Below are 15,426 nucleotides of genomic sequence, written 5' to 3' on the forward strand. Positions count from 1 at the left end.
AACATAATCCTTACTTATCTTATTCTGACCTATAGTCCCTCAGTCGATCCAGTGACTGAAATAAGCCACTGTATCTCTTCCCATTTAAAGCCAACTTTCTTCTAATTGGCTAGCTCTCAGAACCAGAAGGTTTGAAAAGCACTAGCTTGGAGCATCTGTGCTTGAGATGGCTCTGTTATGGACACCTCTTTCTGATATCAAACAGTTCCAAGAGTAGAAAAACTTTTGGCTCACAGGGATTACTTCCACATACACTGAGTATATCTAGACAACTGTAAATAACAAAAGTGTAATTCGGCTTCTTTACCATATTTTATTTCTGTTTCAGCTCCAGGAGACTGTAAAGAGAAAACTGGACAGCGCACGATCGCCCCTCAACGGAGACCAGAATGGGATCTGTGATGGAGGCAACTACTCGCCGACCACCAAACGGGTACGGAAAGAAGGCTCCAGCGGCATGGACTCACTAACAGGACTCCCTAATAACAATAACAACAATAATGTGCCGCCCATCTCTCCACTGCATCACCAAATGGACATTAAGCCCATACACTGTGGGCCTAACACTTCTGCCGGAAACAACACTACAAACAGCAACGGGAACCATGTAGGCCGGACATCGGATGAGCTGGGGAAGAACGGTGGCAGCCACCTCCCAGACATGAAGCTAAATGGCTCACTGGACTTGGAGGACAGCTTTGGCCTCCTCAAGGACTTGAAACAGGAGCCCCTGGACGACGGGGCTGGAATGGAGTCGTCTGATCCCCAGTCTCTGTCCAATCAGAACAAGCTGTTCTCTGACATTAACCTCAATGACCAGGAGTGGCAGGAGCTGATCGATGAGCTGGCCAATACTGTGCCAGAGGACGATATGCACGACCTCTTCAACGAGGACTTTGACGAAAAGAAAGAGGCTGAGTTTGGCAGGCCAGCAAACAATCAGACGCCGGGCCCACAGGAAGCAGCCGGGAATACGACAACAGCGGGAGGGGGGCAGCGCCAGCAGCACTGCCTCCTCCTCCACCTCAGCCTCCACAGGGAGGCCCACAGGTTCCCATGGGTTCACCACAGGTCAGTATTAAGAAAGTCAACATGATGTCCACTGGAAGGGGTATTTAACCCAAACTCATAATCTAAGTCATGACCACCTCAGGCAAATCAGACTTCTGTATTTATTTATATGATATATGTCTCTCACTGTTATTTCTGAAGATGTAATTATAGCTCTTAGAGCGCAGTCGCTGGTGCCAATTTAAATGCCTGATGCTCTTTTAAGATTTCTTCACTGATTCAACTTTTTGATCCGATTGATTTAAGTCCAAACTGGTTTTAAACGACTAATACGTGAATGAAGCCGTTAATTATGTGATCAACAAGAAACAAACCTGAAGTGGTTTCTAAATGTAGTATTGATGTGTTTCATAAGCTACCTGTAAAGCATTTTGGTCTTAAACAAGCAGCTTTTAGCAAAACACAAAAATTTAATAAAGGAAAAAACCTGTAAAGTAAGCAAACCTTTGGCAGATATTTTCTAAGAACTTCTACTTAGGAATTTGCTGCATTTCTGCAGTTCGTTAATCCTCAATTTTAATCTCTGCAACCATCCAAGTGATGTAAATTGTGTCATCAGCTTGTGACCCGATTCCTGACAGTCATTCCTGTTATGCTTTTTTGAGGTTAGATTGATGCACACTTCAGTACAGAAATGATATATACTGCCCAACCAAATATAATCAGCCTGGAATGCAGGCCAACACAGAAAATGTCCAACTTTCTGAACATTTCTCAGCTGTTCTAACTGCATTATAGTGAAGTTGGTAACACATTTGCCTAACATGTGAAAGACCCCCAGTTTGAAACTTGGGAGGAAACATAGGTCCCTGGGAGTGTTGTGTCAGTACGGGCATCTGGCATAAAAATCTGTGCCATATGAAAATATGAAAATTCATCCTCTGTGACGACCTGTCGTGAATAAGGCTGCAGCTGAAAGAAGCGTCTAAGTAAAATGAAAACTGCCTAGCCAGCTAAAGTTATTGGGCCTAGATGCTCTGTAGGCTCTGTGGTGGTCGCACAAGATTGATTAACTCACTGTGGCGTTATTATGAAATACAGCAAGCAGTTTATCCTAGCTATTGTTGTTTTTGCACGGGGGTTGGCAGTCTTCATTGTTACAAGCGTCTCTGTGAAGCCTAAATTCAGAAGCACAGAGATTTCCAAATAGCACAGAGGGCGAAACAGCTGCGTTAATTCCCGTTTAGACTTCTTTTCCTATTTCATCACAGAAGTGCAGAGTTTTCTAGAGACACCTCGCACCTCAAAGACTCCAGGAAACCAAGCTTTGTTGACCTGTTGACGGCATTTCATGCAAGCAATGAGCAATGCAGGAACCACAGCTGTGGCTTTCTGCTCTTGCTGTAATTGGGTAAAACTTACAGTTACAGAGTAAACATTACAAATGGAACAAATGCACTATCATAAGAGTTAACTTAATCGGAAGGTAAAGGCGACTGCCTTTTCAAGCCAAATAGCATTCAGCAGTAAACTGCTTGTTGGCTTAGTTATTATGGCTATACACAAATTGTTTGTGTCTAAAATGTTTGGTACTCAAAATGGTACCAAACTGCATCGGTATAAAATTTATGGTGGCAATGGCCCATAAAGTCTCGAATGATCATTTTCAGTTTGCTTTTCATATTCTGATTAAACTACATGTTATGTAGAAAACTTGAAAGGTGCTAGCCTGAGCTAATGTCCTTTTGGTTTCTCCTCAGGTGCGACCATCTTCATCAGGCCCTCAGTTTGCCACCACTGCCAATGGGACGCCTCCTCAGCAACCTTTGCAGCAGTCTCCAGCCGTTGCTATGGCATCAGGTTCGCCATTGCACAACTGCGTGGCTCGCTCCCCTCAGACTCCAACCCAAGCTCAGACACAAGCAGTCTCTAGGCCTGGGAATGGATACATGATGAACCCCGGGCCAGGAGTCAGTCAGGCGGGCACCGGACCTGGAGCAGCTGGGATACCGCCTGGAAGTCAGCCTGTAGGACCAGTAACGCCTGAGCTTTCCCATGCAGAGCAGCTGAAAGCATTTGCTCAGCAGCGTAATAAAATGATGCAGAAGCAGCAGCAGCAGCAAGCAGCTAACTGGTCACCTGCAGCCGCTCCAACCAGTCCCTATAACTCCGCTCACTTTAACCACGACAAACCCAACAGCCCCATGATGTATCCACCGCAAGCCTTTAATACACCACAGGGCCCTCTAGTGGGTGGCATGGCCCCCAACAATGGTCCCAAAGCCCCCATGAACAACTACCTCCCTCACAACCACATGGGCATGATGGGCCAGCAGCAGCCAAACAGCATAAACCAGAACGCCCTGTCCAAACAGCAGCAACAGCAGCAGCAAACAGCAGGCATGTTGTCCTACAGCAACACCAAACCGCTGAGTCACTTCAGTGGTAGCGGGGTGGATCACATAGGTCAGAGAATGACCCCGCCCATGCCAGGGAACAGTCAGGTCAAGAACCCCATGATGCCACCTTACATGGGTGGTGCGGGAGGTGGTGGCCAGGGTCCGGGGCCAGGGCAGACGCAAGGGCCAATCCCAGGACAGACGGCTCACCTGAGTGAAGAGCAGAAGAGGATGTTACTGATGAAGCAGAAAGTGTTGAACCAGAACATGCCCTACAACACCATGCAGCCTCATGGACAGGTAAGGGGACGGCTTGGCGTGCTCCGTTGTTGGTCTTAAGAACGTGGAGGTTGAATTATTTGCAAAGCAGTTCATGTGCAGTCAGTACTGTTGCTTAAACTTTAGTCCAGAGAGTTTCCATCATCTGCAGGTTGTGTGGTTTGGAGAGTGGATGAATATTTGGACTGTCAGTGAATATCTGAGTCCAGAGGTTCTGGTTCTGTTTTCTGCCTTTATAATGATTCAGCTCTGTAAATAATGAACTTTATACACCACCTCCCTCATTATTCTTGTGTTGAACTGCAGTTAAGAGTCTTACCATATATGACTACCAAATGTACCACCAAGGAGACCTGGCATTGACTGGTTGATGTTAAGTACTGTATATAAGTCACTGAGAAGTTTCTGACCCAATGTAAGATCCCAGAGTCCAGGCTAGGTAAGTTAGTTGAAGAGGTATTGGACTGGGAGTGGCTGGTTGGACACAGTTCAACATATTGCCCAAGTTTTCAATAGCTTGAGTGTAAAATATGGACATAACTTCTGAACACATGGATTTTTTTAACGACCACAAGGCGATACCTTTGGCTGCAATGTCTGTGGGCAAAGGCCCCTTGGCCTGACCCCTGTAAACACTTCCCTGATGACTTTATGGATCACTGATTCGTTTCAGCTCATGCTGAATTTAACAACAAGCCAGTTTTGTAAACTTTGGTCATTACAAGAATCGAAGAGGAGGATTTACCAGGATACAATCATTGCTCATCATTACATCAAGTTTCAAGATACAGAGATAGCGACAGCAAACGCACTCAGCTGAAGGACTTAATTACCTAATGGCTGACGTCATGTTGGCTACCTCAGTCTGTTAAAGTGTTTGTGGCTTTGATCATGAAAGCGGTTTTTGTGAAGATGAATACCATGTTAGGGAGAGAGGGAGGTTACAATAGACTGCATAAGAAAGATGTACATAGTCACCCATCGCTTTGGAAAGTCATGTTTTTGAGTACTGAGCTGAGGCATTTCATGAGTGGGGGCAGTTCTGACTGTGACAATCAGTTATCATATCATGTGCTCACTGGGAAAGCGTTTACTCAAGTGAGTTGTGGAATTTAATTCTTTAGTATAGCACACTTTTTTTGCAACCAGACAAAAAAAGTGCTTCTGCATTGTCTACCATACCTGGAAGCTACAGCCATCTTTTGCATACAGTCTGTGTGTCTGGGAAAATTCAACCTATGACCTTCTGCTCATCCTTTGAATAAGAGCTAAATAAACTCCCCGTGCACTGGAGGTTTCCTATGAAATTCATTTGGACCGCATTTTTAAGCTGAATGCCCAACGGCAGGGGCTCGGGGAAAAAAATAGAGGAGCTAAGACTGTTTGACCAGTTGCTTGGGACGTACTGCAGAACATGGATTGCCGTTTTAAAAAAAGCCTTCCAGAGGTGCAGCGAGGGAAGGTAAAATGGCGGTAGTTGCCCCAGCAACAAGCCAGGGCTGGGAATAGGCATAGGAAAATGGCCTGTCGAGAGTGTATTGATGCCTCTGCAACACTAGCAGCACTGATAGCCTCCCCCCACCTCCTCCCCTCAGACACACAAGCGCGCGCACACCACAGCAAGCACCAAAGCTAAACGGCTCCTTAGCTCATATCCCCAATCTGTCACAGCTGACTGATGGCTGAGATTGGACCACTAAGCCAAGCTAGCTGCTGTCATTACCGAAAGCCCACCTCGGGCAGTTTGTTTCCTGAGCCTGGTGATCAGCACAGCCCACTCTGAATGCTCCAGCGGTTCAGCCAGGTGTCAGGTGTCCTTAATAATCCACCGGACGGAGGACGTTTGAGTGTGGGTGGACTCTATCTTAACAAATGTTCACATACTCGAGTGAAACCTCACACTTGTGTGGCTCTGGCGCTCCTCATTATCTCAGGGCTGGTGTGCGGTTATCAATAGAAATTGCGTGTTCGAGTGCTTGTTGATGGCGCACTTTACGTCTCTGTCTGTCTCCTTCTGCTCGCCTTGTCCTGATGATACGGCTACAGTCAGTCACCTCCTCCTCCCCCCTGGTGATCTCTGCGTCTCCTGTCCTGCTCCTCCTCCTTCCTCCCCCTCTCCTCCCTCTTTCTCTGCCAGAGACACTCAGCACCAATAAAGGAGCAGATTTATTAATATGAGGCCTTTGTGGCTGCTGCCTGGAGCGCTGTGTGTTTGTGTGCATGAGCGCGTCCGTGCACATGTATGTTTGAGTGTGTTGCATAGATTTTTTTTGAGGGGGGACGGGTGTAAGGGGAGGGTGGAGAGATTTATTTGAGTGAGCAGAGGAGAGTTGGAGACCGGGAAGAGACAGGGAGAGAGAGAGGAGAAAGGCAAATGCAGAAAGCGAAAGATTTATTATGGAGGGAGGATGGAGCATATTACAAAGAAAGTCAAGGGCCTGGAAAGAGAGAAATAAGTGAGCAATGCCGAGTGGAGTGTCTGAAATGCAAAATATTCACTTTGCGACACGCGTGCAGCCCGACTGCGTTGACTGTAATTAGCAAGTTTTATTTTTAGCGACATGTCTCAAATAAAATCAGCAAAATCAACTATAAAACGTTAAAACATGTGGGAAAAATATGTCATTTCTTCTTTTTTTCTACTAGGTGTAGCACTTGAAGGGAAATTTCACAGATTTCAGACACCGAGATCACTTCTTAGGTCATTTATAATGCTGCTCAGCCTGTGAAAACAACATATAATTGGTCTCTCATGATTTCTCCAAACCTATCAAAGTGCTATACAAAATCTCAAGAATAGCTTAACTGTAATCAGTGTTACTGAGGTGGGTCGTATTAGATTTAATGCCAATTGGCAATATTGTTGTGCCAGTTAAAAAAAAATGTCTAGGAATCTCAGTTTTTTAGTTTTGGACTTTCCAACCATCTGTGCCCAAACTGTAGGCCCAGTGGATAAAAGCTGCAAAATTCCTTCAGCATGTCATGGTGAGAACTCTTGAAAATAATTACAGCATATGCCAAAAACAACAAATTAATAGTCCTGGAAAAAAGATCGCAGCTTATCCCCCTACTATGAATCTGAACGGGGTATTAAACGCACATGCTCTTTATGGGAAAGACAGATAATAAGCGGTGTTTATTATAATTATTGCTTTCAGGTGTATTCGGTAGTTTTCCCGCTGCAAAGCCAACATATTGCTGAGTAACCAGTTGCAGTATTAGTAGCAGCTTCATCGCTGCTTATCCTTTATTTGTCCCGCGCAGCTAATGCAGAGATCACGTGATGATTAGCTACTTGTTTCTTTGCACCAGTATTAGCATTTACTCTGTGTTAAACACCAAATATCATCCTGCTCTTGGAGCTCTTTAAAGATGATTGTGTTTGACGTATTCAGATAAACCACAGTGTGTTAAATCTGCTGATGACTGTCAAAGCTTGATAAGGAAGAGGTTAAGGAGAGCTGAAGTGAAACCAAAACATCTGGGTTCTGCTCCAGAGGAAAAGCTCTTTTAAAATCCCACTGACACTTACAGCAAGCAGGACCGAAAGGACCGAATACACAGAAGACTTCTGAGTTTAGATCCAGAAAGATGGAAAAAACAAAAAAAAACAAGTAACCAAGACTGAAGTGTCCATCAGTCTCTTAGCATTGATAGCTGAGTCGTAGCTCAGTTTTTAACTCTAATCTGTAACGTTTTTCAAATTATGACATGAACTAAAGAGGAAGTTTGGCTTAAAATTTGAGGAGAAATCTATAATAAAAGACCTTTGAAATAAATGCTAAAAAGGCTCTTATGACTTCATCTATCGGCAAACTTATGACCCGGAACGCTTGGGGTAAATAAGCACGGATGGATGATCTGTTTAGAGAAGCTCAAAAAACTGCAGACTTGTGGAGTAAGGCCACAGTCCCGTGTTTGTGTAGCTCTATGTCCATGTAGCGAGAGCGATTTCAACCTGTTCAGAGAATCCCGTGAGTTCTCCAAAACGGCAACAACACATTTTGCGGCCTGGTGGCCATGACAATCAGCGTAAGTTGAATGCTGATTGGTTGAAAGTTCACTTGCACAGGAAAGGTAGCCACAGTGGAGTTCACCGCAAAGAGGAAGAAGCACCAAAATACACCAAAGATCAAAAAAGCTCAGACAGTGACTCTGCTTCTCATCCATGGACCATTTTCAGTTTTCTTAGTTTTAGTTCTTTACTAAGAAGTTCTTAGCCTCACTGAGCGAATGTAAACTGAAGGACCAACAACAGCACAAACAAAAGCAGTCCATGTTACCAGATGATCCACCGTTTTTTTTAATGCTTCCCCCATGTGAGAGTACACAAGCACAACAGCATGCTAGGCCTGGGTAGCAACTTTTGTTTGCCTTTTACCATGATGGGACCTTTAGTGAAACTCACCATGAATCAATGGCACGGGGTTAGGAATGGAAATAGTGCATAGTAATACTACTATGCACTATTTCCTATTACATAGCACTAAACTATTGGAGAATTTTCTTCATGTCAGACATTGCGGTTGTCCGATCATTCCCCTGACGAGCCAATCATCTGCTTTATAAGAGCAACATGGGACACAGACTAGCAGACGTTCAGTTTTTGACACGTGTACTCATCATAGTAAAGAAATGAACATGTGAATTTTTTAGCATAGCATTAGCTCTGTTCTGTGCTTTAATGGGAGTCGAAACCTTGTTTGTTAGTGATCTTGATCGAGTTGTTACCAAAGACCTTATTTTAAGGCTAAGCCACCAAATTTTTTTTGAGCTTTTTGTTTAAATGCTCTGATGCACGTTGTTCGTTATGGTGTTCCCCTGCTTTGCAAATATTGCTTAAGCTTCATTTTCAGATCCTCTCTCAGTTGCTGAATTAGAGGTGCCGGTGGTTGTTGACTCAAATTAGGCCCAGTTAATGAAGTTCTGTTACTTTCCAAGTAGAAGTGTGCTCGAGTGTTCAAATACTTTAATTATGTTTAATTGGTAGAAATACTCCTTCTTAATGTCTGTTTGCTGCAGGGGTTGTACTTACTTCTTCTCACTTGAAAAATCGGTAAAATGTGTGTTTGTATTTGTGATGGGAGTCTTTTTTTTCCGTTCCTAGCCGTTATTCTCTTTGTCTGCTTTGGTGTGGATGCTAGCCTTTAGCTTGGTGTGTGTTTGTGTGTCTGTGTTGGCTCACAGGTGGTGCTTAAGCATCACCGTCTCCCTGCTCCGTCCTCCCTCTCTCCCTCTCTCTGTTTCTGTGTGTAGGCTAATCCAGTTAGCAGCTGCTCGGGGAAACTTCAGCCTCGCTCCTCAAAAGCTCGTTAGTCAAGCTTTAATTGTTGCTCCCTCGCTTTGCATATCGCCATGACACTAATTTATGCCCGTTGTCGCGGTTACCGTCGCCACGGTGGCGGATCTCTCAGTGGAAGCAGCAAGTGGGGGGAAGCAAAGGCGTGTGCGTGATGCTTGTGTGGATGTCTGCATGTGGTGGATGACGCGGCTGCCTCAGTGTGTGTGTGTGTGTGTGTGTGTGTGTGTGTGTGTGTGAGAGAGAGAGGCGGATGTGGCTTGTTGCACAGAAGTGTGTGCAGCTGTGTGAAGCCAGCAGCTCGTGGGCGGATCTCTGGGGTTATCTGAGTAATGATTGGATGAGAGTGGATTGACAGGCGTTGGCCTCAGAGGAGAGCTTCTACTGATGAATTTGAGCGGGAGGTTTGACTGCATGTATGTGTGAATGAGTGTAGGAGATCACGGCGTCGCACACCAACCGAGGTGCACGAAGGAGCCTGCTGATGGCCCCGTGAGTCACGACACCAGCCCCCACTCAGATGCACGCACTCAGCAGCGTAGTTTGAAAAACACCCACAGGCATGCACACTCTGATAAATCCTTTCCAGCTTCTTACTTTCTCCACCCCTCTATTTCCAGAGGTAAAGCCTCTCTGTCTTCTTTTTTCATCCCTTTCTTCATCCTCCTACGGAGGACATCCACAAAGCTGCAGACTTAAAACACACACACACTTTTTAAGTACACCCAACTAGAGCCCAGAATTTCAGGGACTGGGTCCTAAGTGTAGATTCCAAGGACAATGCACGAAATGCATCTCCACCCTTATTTACAGCTCATGGTTTTGTCCCTTCATGGTTTGGATAATAAGTGATAAGCAGGGAGTTCACTTAAATGAAAGAGAAGTTATTCACTGTAACCTAACCAAGAGACAAACATCAGCAGTACGTTGATAGAGAGACTGAGCAGTTCACCTGGGATAGCTTTTATAGCCGAGAAGATTCAGGTGAGCTGCATTAGGTGAGGATCCCTCCATGCCAGTCAATTATCAGTCACAGCAGGACAGCACTTTCTTGACACACCCTCATCTGTCTCATCTAGGGTTAGAAAACCTGCAGCATTAGTGGAAATGACATTTATATAAAAGTTTTCTAGTCTTGTTGACCATTCATTCATACAGTGCTTTCATCTACACACATTCAGCACTTGATCTAACTCCCATCCGCAGCTAATTCACAACCACTCGTGGATATTGTTGGACCGGGGAAGAAGCTAGAGTCTTGGTTTTGAACATTAGAATGGAATTGCTTAAACTTTAAATCTTCCTGAAAATTATCAGCAGTTAAAGGTAAGGAGCAGAATAATTAAAATGGACTGATTAATCATTGACTCCATCGGGTGATACGTGCACATTTAAGCAGGAGAAATGATCCCAGAATCGTCTGAATCCAGACAAACACAATATCCTGCCTGTATGTGTGCTGACTTATGTGCATGGGTAATATTAAATGAGAAAACCTGAAAGTAATTATTTGAAAAAATAAGCCTCGGTGGATTATATTCCACCCTATTTTGAACTGTTTTCTGGTACCTAAAAGTGAAATGACATTTTCCCTATGCGTCGAAGCAGGAGAGGCATAAAGCGCTGCAAAAACATTTACCATAATTAAATATCTGAAGCTCCCCAAAACCTCCCACTCACTGTGTCTACACACCCTCCACTGCTCAGTCAAGACTCAAGCCCATGGACTGTAAATATTATCAGCTGATTTTATGACAGTCCGCTTCTATGTTCAGTCACTCTGAGAGCATTTTTCCTCAAACATGTGTCACAGAAACAGAACAGCTGTGTCTTTGAAATTCAAATCTGAGCATGAAAAAAAAATGTTCTGAATTCAGAAATCAGAGTACTAATGTGCAGTAGGCTGCGCCTCCAGCAGGGGATGTTTGCACAATCACTTGTGTATTTCAGTGGGTGCCAAAGTGGGTAATGCACCATGATGGGATGCCTCAAGGATGCCCAAAGATTTGTTCCTGTGCATGAAATTTAACGTGAACAAAACAAATAAAAATCCACACGATCATTTTGCAAACATGTTTTTTAATTCTTTGACTATTATAGGCTTTAGTAATTAATAATAACAGTATAAAACGAAGAATTATACATTTTTTCCTTTTACAACAGTAGGGTTTGTTTCCAGAGAGGAGTTTCTCTGTGTGCTCACACCTGTTGTATAGTGCCCCCCCCCCCCCCCCCCCCCCCCCCACACACACACACACAGCCAATCAGAAGTAATTTAGCTTGAAGTATTCGAAAGGGAGCTAAAACGGCTTCTTTCAGACAGAAAACAAACTGAGCATCAAGTCATGCAAAGCCACTGGAGTAGACTCCATAAACAAATACGGAGCTGGAAATGAGCAAAGTCAGAATGTATCGTATTTTACTATATATTGTAACTGTTTTTTAAATAATTATCAGCAATGCTCAAAAACTAAGAACTGCATTAGGGGATATATCCGTGTGACATGGTTTTTTTTTTTTTTTTATTATTGTCAGTCCATATCAAATATCAAGTATCCATTGGGCTCTGCTGCAAACCTCATGTTGAAACATGGAGGAAAGGACAGCACAACCAAGGACCAAGTAATTTCTCTCCATCTGTTCCCAGGAGCAGCAGATATCACCTTCCCTCCGCCCCTCCCTCCTTCTCTCACATACACACATTTTATCTCCTGTTCGCTCTGTAACCCCCCCCCACACACACACACACACGTTGCCTGAGTCGCCACACACATGCACACCCCTCCATCTCTCTGTCTCTCAGGCACACGTGTCAGGGCTTGAGTTGAGCTGCTCTCAGATCCTGTAGAGAGAAGATGGGTGGAGGGGTGGAGGTTGTGAAGAGGTGTTTGGGTGAAGCAGAGGGGTGGGTGGGTAGAGACTGTTCTGGTGTGTATTTGCTCTCTCTGTCTCCTCTGAGATGCTTCCTGTTAAGACAAACACCAGACAAACAGCTCTCTCTGTGTTGCCACTGTCCATTTTCCCCCCTCCTATTTTCTGTCTTTGCTTCCTCTCTCCTGCTGTCACCTCTCCTCTTCCTCCTCCTCCCTCCCTTCGCCTCTCCTTGCTCGCCTCCTTAACCACTCCACCTCTCCTGTGCTTAGAGAGGGCTGTTAGCGCCGAGCTCCACTTCACTACTCCCGATCAATATTGTGTGTGCGTTTGTGTGTCACTGCTTGTGTATATTCCTGATGTATACTGTATGTATGTGGCTTGCTGTGTTTGCGACTTTAATTTAAAATTGTGTGTGTGTGATACAGAGTAAATATGCATGAAAGCGAGTTTATTATGCAAATTCCCGGAGATAAGAGCGGCCATGTGTGTGTGTGTGTGTGTGTGTGTGTGTGTGTGTGTGTGTGTGTGTGTGTGTGTGTGTGTGTGGGGAGCAGCATCTGTAGCAGCAGGAGAGAAAACGATTCCCAGGGACCTCCCCCCTCCCCAAACACACACCACCACTGCCAAAAGTGTTTGGTTCAGTTTGTCAGCGCCAGAGAAAACACAGTGAGACAGACCATCTCCACCCATTCGACACGCCCTGGGGGTGTGAATACAGGGTTGGAGAGGAAATATCAATACTCACCTCCACCAACAGGCTGCTTTTTTAGGGGGATGTCACTCCGTGGCGTTCGTATGTGTGGTGTGTCTGTAATCAAGCACTCTCTAATATTAACCTCATCTGCAATATTGACCTGCAGGCCTCACCTTGGAGCAAACAGGTCATGACACAATGAGTCTGTGTGCGCGTGTGTGTGTGTGTGTGTGTGTGTGTGCGTGTGTGAGTGTGTGCATATGTGGAAGAGCGGTCGCAGCCGAGCATGTGCACATGTGTTCATGGGACGGCGGAGAGTGAGGGGTAGTAGTGATGGTGGGGGTCATTCTAATGCTGTGTCTGTGGGCCAAAGAGAGGGAGATGCAGTCAGAAGGCTGCATACTAAACAGACTGCTGTCACCCCGCCAGGACCTCACACACACACACACACACACACACAGAAGTCAATGCATGCTTGGGTGCCCTACCTCTTATATGCACACGCTCATAAACAGCGCACACACACACACACACACACACACACACACACACACACACGCTCTCCTCATGCCAGCTCAAACTTTGGCTGCCTTGCTCGGCTGCCGGTTGCCACGGCAACCGTTGCCCACAGCACTTTGCAGCCCAAATCAATGGCAGCTCCGAGACGAGGGTAGGCTCGCTCGCACGGTGCGTCTGTGCGTTCACACATGCGACAGTCTGTCTCCGTCCAAATGTTTCCGGCTATAAGCAGGTTGTACTTGTTGTATAGTTTGTGATAAATACGGCATAAGGCTCAGCTGCAGATTGCATTAACAGCGCGCTATCAGTGTTGCACAAACTGGATTTGAGCCCAGAATAAACAGAATGCCTTTTTTTTTCCCCCAGACATGTTGAGAGAGGTTGGTGGGAAAACTGCTGGCTCTTAGGGGGAGAGAGAGCGGGTCAGCGGTTTAGTTTAGAGCAATAATAATAATGTGTTTGTCCCAACTTGCTAATCACCTTGTTTGTGTGTTGATGGCTCCAAATGTGGCCGCCATGCCAAGTGACACATACACACCAAGACAAATGTGAGGGGACGACACAGATGTGACCCCGCCCTTGTCCCTAAAATGCACTCCATCCGCCCCATCTGCTCAGTCAGATGCTAACACACACACTCATACACACACGCACACACACAAATGTTGCCACTTACCATCAACAGCACTGTTTGATGACATGCTCGAGCAGGTATACGCTCTCACGCACACACAACAAAAGCAGACAGTCTTGTAAAGTCATAGGGTTTGCCCACGTGTGTCTGTCCCCCCCCTCCACACGCACACACACACACACACACACACCAGCCCACCACTCCGCCTCCTCCCACAGGTATCTCGCTCCTCGGTGTGGGCTGACAGAATCGAGAAGGGAAAAGTGAAACAGAAAGGGGAAAGCAGACAGAGGAGGGGGGCAGGATAGGGGGAGGTGTGGTAAGGCTCTTTGAGGATTAGGTTGAGAATTTTGACTCTGTCTTACAGAGGAGGGAGGAGGAGGAGGTAGCGATGGTGGTGGAAGCGGCGGAAGGGGGTAGATCGACTCCTCGGAGCAATTTACCTCAAACGGCTCCGACACAGCTAATCCGCTCTTAAAGGAGCCTAATCCAACAGACTTGTACCTGATACTGAGAAGAGAGAGAAAGGAGAGTGGCAGAAGGAAGACAGGAAAACTGAGAGAAAAAGGCGGGAGGCTGTGGGAGAAGCATAAGTACAGAGAGGGAGCTGTGTGTGCTGCATGTATACTCCAGACATAATCACATTTACTGACTTCAGATGGACAAAATGGTTAATTTCTAATTTAAAAAAAAAATGTTGAACTCAATTACTCCTAGAGGGGTTAGTATCTTTCACCTCAGGTGTCTTAAGCCTCTTGATTTAGTTTTACTTCAGTTTTTTCAGGAACTTCCAAGTCTGCCTGCTAATAGAAGTATAACCTGTTATTCCTGTTACTTTGAAGTCTACCACTTGGGGCACATGTGTAGTTGGTACATTTATAATGCAAATGCTTCGCGGTTGAGTCCGCTCTTCACAAAACACAGATACGCAGGCATCCGCTCAAACTCTCGCGCTCACCGTCTGATGACGAAAGTACAATCCAGGTTTACTCTGTCAAACATTAGCATCGTTAAAGGTGAGCTAACCAGCAGGTGTGACTCTTGAGATTAAGACTGTCCTTGTTCAGATAGGCAGCATTCATTTTTGAGATGGTCGAGAAAACCAAGGGAAAACATGAAAATCCAGGAATAAGGATGCACCCATCTGATATTGGTATCGGATATCAGTCTCCAAAACCTGGATCGGATATCACTCACAATGTGCCAGTCTATGGGGCGATCTGTTCTGTGTGCTAGCAGCAGAGCTGTAGTAGCGTGGATCAAGCTAAGAGCGTAGCTTCAGCAGTTTTAGAGTTTCCTGACCAATTCTACCCAATATTATTGGCCAGAATCAGATATTTGCCGATCTATTGGTGTCTGCGCTTATAACGGCAGGTTAATACCAAGTTAAAAAGTAAAGAAGAGCTGCAAGGAACACCTGCTAACCATGGTATGATTGTTGATGTTTCACGGTTTGTCCACCAGAGTGAAGTTTGCAGCTTCCTGTTTTGCTACACGTATATTTAGATTGCAGCAAAGGCAAAAATCAGCCGATCAGCACAGTTGGCCATTGTTGTAAGCTTAGCAATACAGATGCTAGATTTAAGACTGTTTATTCATCTATAGCAATTTTTTGTCTCAAAAAAAGCCCACCTAAGGCTGTTGGTTAACCAGGACGCAGTTCTGTCTGTTTGTCGCCATCAGAAGAAACTGAAATCAAACTACATCAAAATGCAGC

The 15,426-nt window shown here is 45.3% G+C and overlaps 1 protein-coding gene across 1 annotated transcript in view; it reads left to right on the top strand.

Moving 5' to 3' along the window:
• The first annotated feature begins 911 nt into the window (after window positions 1-911).
• maml3 (mastermind-like transcriptional coactivator 3) overlaps window positions 912-15,426 on the top strand; it is a 67,717-nt gene continuing 53,202 nt past the window's right edge. The window contains exons 1-2 of the mRNA XM_025908046.1: window positions 912-1,071; window positions 2,772-3,710. Coding sequence (XP_025763831.1) covers window positions 1,057-1,071; window positions 2,772-3,710 — 954 coding nt within the window. The 5' untranslated portion in view covers window positions 912-1,056. The remainder of the gene's footprint in view (window positions 1,072-2,771; window positions 3,711-15,426) is intronic.

The sequence above is a fragment of the Oreochromis niloticus genome, linkage group LG6 (genome assembly GCF_001858045.2).
Source record: "Oreochromis niloticus isolate F11D_XX linkage group LG6, O_niloticus_UMD_NMBU, whole genome shotgun sequence".
In the NCBI taxonomy this organism is placed as follows: Eukaryota; Metazoa; Chordata; class Actinopteri; order Cichliformes; family Cichlidae; genus Oreochromis; species Oreochromis niloticus.